This window comes from Nestor notabilis, unplaced genomic scaffold, assembly GCF_000696875.1.
Source record: "Nestor notabilis isolate BGI_N333 unplaced genomic scaffold, ASM69687v1 scaffold11485, whole genome shotgun sequence".
Lineage (NCBI taxonomy): Eukaryota > Metazoa > Chordata > Aves > Psittaciformes > Psittacidae > Nestor > Nestor notabilis.
In genome coordinates, this window is record NW_009928928.1 from 36,935 (window position 1) to 42,609 (window position 5,675).

General features: G+C 41.0%; 1 protein-coding gene across 1 annotated transcript in view; it reads left to right on the forward strand.

Annotated features, from left to right (window-relative positions):
* RAD18 (RAD18 E3 ubiquitin protein ligase) overlaps nt 1-5,675 on the forward strand; it is a 52,425-nt gene that overhangs the window by 36,810 nt on the left and 9,940 nt on the right. Inside the window, exon 11 of the mRNA XM_010014756.1 lies at nt 4,977-5,039. Within this exon, the coding sequence (XP_010013058.1) occupies nt 4,977-5,039 (63 nt within the window). The remainder of the gene's footprint in view (nt 1-4,976; nt 5,040-5,675) is intronic.

The window sequence follows — 5,675 nt, forward strand, 5'->3', positions numbered from 1 at the left end:
TGCCTTTTTCAGTACATTTTTGACTTAATAAATCTTAAACTACTTTGGCTCAGAGCTGATGTATATTCTGACGTTAGATAGGAGTGTTTTATCTTTGATTTTTGGCCTCAAATATGGGTTCATTCTGGAAAGATGATGATACTTATCTGCTGTGTTGTTGATTCATACCTTTCTTCCAAAAAATGTGAGCTGTAACAAATGGCCAGAAACTCTTGAGGTGTGGTGGAGAGTGTTCCGGAGAAGTCATTTCAAACAACAGCTGATGACCTCAGATGTGTATGGGGAAAGTGATTATATTATGGCATGTACTCAAATGGACATCAGTCCTTAGTCTATAGCCATGGGGTCTGGACATCTCTTGCCGTACTCCTAAGGAAAGCAGTTAAGATAGATCCAGCAGATCTTTTTGTTTCCTAAAGGCAGAGCCTCAAGGGCACACTCTTGAGCTGCAGAGGAGGCCACTGGAGCCAAGAAAGCCTGGAAAGAGTCAAGAAAAACTGTGAAACAGTGGAACCTCTGTAACAGATTTAGTATAGACAAGAGCCATCCATGGGGAGTTGTGGGGAAGGTCCAAGGCTGGCAAATCTGCTCAGGCCTCCAAAGAGAGGAGAATGAAGCCATGGTGCTGGGAGCATGTGGTTTGAAGAGGTTCCCTGGGAAGCCAGGGAAGACTTTGTAGTAAACAGTTAATCTTGAATATTAGACAGGGCTTATGTCCACTCCAGCAGCAAGTTCATGCTGTTCATCTCAGGCAGGTCAAAGGGGAAGCAGGATTGCAAGGTGGAGAAAACCATTTTCCCTCACTCCTTGTGGCTGGGCATTCACCTTCAAATGACATTGGTAAAATGAGACAGGCTGTAATTCATTTCTAATGCCAGCATTGAGGGAAAAAAATGCACAGTGCTCATGACAGAGCTCAGTACATAATGCACAGCAAGATGGGCTGATTAAAGGACACTGGCTGGTCACCGTGAAGCCAAGAAGGAACTTAATCTGCCTTTAAAATAAACAAATTCAAAGAGACATTTGCTCCTTTCATTTTTAGAACGAGACATGTTATTCACACTTACGTCAGCTTTTTTCTCTCTATTTTAAGGTGGTCTGTTTAGCCTAATAAAAAGCGGGGGGGATGGTGGTGGTGGAGGATTGGAAGTCCAATCCAAATGATGGTCAGGAAAGGAATAGTTTACTCTTGGTTGTCTATAAGCGCTTAGAAGAAACTAACCCTGCAGAAAAGTGAGGCAGAGTTGGGGAATTGCCCAAGTCACTGGAGGTTACTGCAGTTTCTCAACATGGAGACAGGAACAAGTCCAGGAAAGGAAATCTCTTCACACCCTGTCACCTGCTCTGTCAGCCTGTTGCATCCTGAGTAGTTAAGTTTCAGAACTTTAATGGTTTTGCTATAAAAATGTACTCATCTGGAACTGATAAGTAAATCTTAGGATAGAACAATGACCTTTAGTACAGAAAAGAACAGAAAATCTCTTGTGGGAAATTTGTTTCTGATTTGGAGTCTGAATAAAGGCTGAAGATGTGTTTTGCTTTGTCTGGCCTCAGTATAGGTAGATATCTATGGGATATTGAACAGGCAGAAAATACTGAAGAACTGAATGGAACTCTTCTAAATTCTGTGATCTCTTTGGTCCCCCGAGACTAAAATTTATAGAAACAACTTCTGTAATGAGGTAGCTGTTCCTTTTTTATTTAATTGGTTTTCTTCAGTTTAAGGGCTAACCATCCAATGATAAAAAGAGCTTAAGAGTTTTCTTGGGTGAGGGAGGGAGGTATTATTTTAAAGTATGAATTCAGTTGGTCAAAATTTCTTTTGCTTAGTTGAAAATGATTTTTGTAATTATTTAACTGTCTGGCACATTTAAGGAGTTTTGTTTCGGGTTTTTTTTGATTTGCAAACAGGTTTTTTTTTTTCGCCTTGCATGTGGAAGACAGGTATATAATCACTTCAGTTCAAAATCAAGTAATTGCTTAGTCTTTGTAAAAGAAACTGATTAATAGACACTAGATGCAGAAAACTATTCCATAGAGTGGCTGGCTTGAAACAATGGATTGTTTGAAGAAATTCCAAAACAAAGGGCTTTCAAGCTACAGCTGGAAAGTTCACAATCCTGCAGTTTGGTTTTGCACAGTTACGTTCATACATCCTCCATCTCTCAAGGCAATTACAGTGTAAGAGTTGCTTTGGTTTGCTGGGGGACTGATCACTCGTGAGTCGATAGCCCATTCACAGCTACATGTATAGGCCAAAGTGGTAACTCACTTGAGGACATTTTGTGCACAGTTTTAAAATAATTTGGTAGGCATAGACTCTGAATTACACTTGTAAATTATGAACTTGCATTATTGTTCTGAGCGTTAGCCAAATTTTTTCACTTTTATTGTTTTGCTTGTGACAAACGCAGTTGGTGATAAATGATAATAACCCAAGTAAGTACATCGTGTTCAGGCATCAAACCTGTTCTTGTTCTATTTTAAGGGACTAAAAGCATGCACATAGGCCCTTGTGTTGTTGTCCCCCCCCACCTTTGTTTTTTAAATGTGATTGGAACATCGGGGTAGGATTCAGAAATATAATAATAACTCATTCCTTGGGCATCCAGTTTGTGTATTGAAAATGAGGCTTTGATGGACTTTGGAGAGTAAAAAAAACCAGTCTAGCAGTCAACTGCATTACCAGTATGCAGTGCTACTGAACTCAGGCTTTGAGGAAGTTACAGTGATCCTCTTCCTTCCCCTTGAATACATCCCAGGGCTTCTTAGCCTCTGTGTAGGCACTCATGTTTGGGGCAGTGCCTGCTCTTCTGCTGGTTGTTGGAAGCAGTAGTAGTGGTAGTTGGTGCAGGGATAAGACATTTTTCCCCTGTAAGTGCAGGCATTGCTTTTCATTTCAGGTGACTTTGTTTCCATGTTAAAACTGCTTGTTGGGTCGTGTTTGTACTTTGATATATTTATTCAGCGGTTAATGAAAATTCCCAGGAAATCATCAAAGAGTTTCTAAAATTATACATGAATCTTCTAATTCTGTTTTGTTCAAAATAATTTTTGCCATATGGCACCAGTTCTTTATGTACATTTTTGGTATCCTTTTCCTTTTTATTTTTATGACTAAATGTGCATGTGTTGAAAGGTTTTTCTAATGTAATCTGGTGGTGTTTTTCACCCTTCAAATCCTGTTGGAGGTTCTGTGATTATTACCACAGTCACATCTGATGAATCCCACTTTAGAGGGATGGACAGGCAGCAGGAGGGGATGGAATGGTAATGGATGAGAAAATCTTGCCATCTTATAAGAATTGCATGCCATTTATTAATTTAAGAAAAGCTTGTTAAAAAAAAAGCTATATTTGCATGTGATTCTCAATCTCCAAGCATGTCCTAGGAGTTGATGTTTCCTAATGCATCACACTGAGGGTATGGAGATGTCTGTGGCTGAATCCTAGCTCAACACAGGGCGTGTTCAGATGGTGGAAGTGATGCTCTGTGTTCTGCTGAGAGGACGTGCTGGCTGGTGTCTCTGGGAGAGGTCCAGGCTGGTGAGAGGCACTGGGGGCAGTGCCATGGGCACGGAGAACGTGCTGTGCAGGATGTGCTTGTGAGCAGGCTGGGGAACTGGGAGCTACCGGCTGCATCTGTGTGATCGGGAGAGCCCAGGGTGACAGCGACAAACTGACTGAGCAGGAGCAGCCAAGCTGGCTGCCTGCAAGAGCTCTTGTACCCTGAGGACTCTCCATGAATGATCAGGGTATGCCCACATCATTTGTAATGCACCCTGAGCGTTGTCAGCTGCCTGACACCATCACTGGGGTTTGAATTCCTTCTCCTGTTGGAATTATTATCTTCTCTCTAATGATGCAATGTGTTATGAATATTCAGTGTTTCGGTGAACTCGGGTTCTCAAAAGTCTGTGAACCAGGTAATGAACCACGATGTTAGACTGCTGTCCTGCCCCTGGGGAATGGAAGTTGTGTACAAAATGGTTCTTGCTTTTTAATTTGTGACTCCAACAGAGACAGTGCAACGACAGCCATCCGTAGCTCTTGTAAGGAGTGCTGTTTCCTGTATATTTGCACAAAGTGCTCTTCATCCTGCAGAAATGGTACACAAGGGCAGCAGACCATGGCACCCACCCTTAAAGGGGTGCTGGGGCTGAAGTGGGCAGTAAGCAGCTTTCACCTTCTGTCCTCCCTGGGACTGGAAATGCGGCCCCACCTTTGAGAAGTGCCCACTAAACCACTCTGTGGGTCTTCTACACAAAGACAACTTTCTAGTATGAGACATGTTGTTTGTTAGAACTTTTTTTTGGCAGAAATGCCATTTGAAAACCTCAGCAGTCATCCTTATTATGAGGACTCTGCTCTGCCGTGCTGGAATCTGTCCTGTGAGAATGAGTACTTTTGGGCTGTTTTCCTTAATACGTGTTTTGAACAAACATATAATCTGTGTATAAAGTTATGACTTGGGGAATGTATTTTTACAGTTTGTCTGCTGTCCTATAACCAACAGAGCATTCATTTGGTTGTAAAACCTTTTAAAGTCATCCCAAGAGAACTGGTATCTAACTGCTTGTCCCATGGTTTGCAGTAGAATCTCTCAACTGTTTGTGTAACATGCTTTGTGATGTAATTTCTCCAATAAGGTGCAGACTGTTTGAGCTGACAGACATCTTTTTGAAGTATGGTTTCCAGAAAACATGATCCTAGTTGTTAGTTGGTTTCTTCAACCTTGCAATTTGGCATATACTTAAGAGCTTTGCAATAGTTTATATGATGGAACCTGAACATGCAATAAAAGTTATTTATCAACATTTGACTAAAGAATTATGTTCACTTAATTCAGATCTTATCTATACACACGGATTCTTCCCATGTTGATGCAATAGTGATAGTTGAATTTAATAACACCCTGGTTTAAGTAGCCTCTGTGCTTAAAATAACTTACGTCTGTTTTATTTTCCCTTTCAGCTCCAGTTCAGACATTCTGAGAGATCTGGAAGAGGCTGAGATTCGTTCAGCATCCTCTGACAAGTAAGTAGAATAGGAGTGGTAAAGTCCTGATGACTGATTTAGGTCATTAGTTTCCAGTCTGTGGAATCCTACATGTTTCTGCAGGACAAGCAAATGCCTCTGAAGGGTCAGGTTCCACGGTTGTGTGAGACACAGTTCAGTCAGCATTTTTAGATCCCTGGAAAATAGTACCAGGGTGCTCCAAGGGTCCAGTTGAGTCTGGATCAGTTGACAAGTTGAAAATTGTTGTTCTAAAGTATATTTGAGTATGAATATCTATTTAAAAAATGAGGGAACTGATTTTTATGGAAAATTAAAAGAATCTGATCATACTGTATTTAAAGTTATAGTTTTCTATAAGGATTCATTGCAGCCCCTTTTATTGATGAAAAACTTAGGTTTTCCTGATTCTGTGCTTCCTGTAGGAGGATATTTAACATACTTCTAATGAGATTTTTGATTGTTCATGTAATGCTTTGAATATATGGCAGGGAAGTCAGAACTAGATGATCTTAAGGTCCTTTCCATCTCTAATTATTCTATGATCTAGCGTTAATTTTCTAGGTAGTAACTAGTTGTTGTGGTTTAAGCCCAGCCGGCAACTTGGAACCACGTGGCCGCTCGCTCACTACCCCCCTTCCTTCCTCCCCCAGCTGC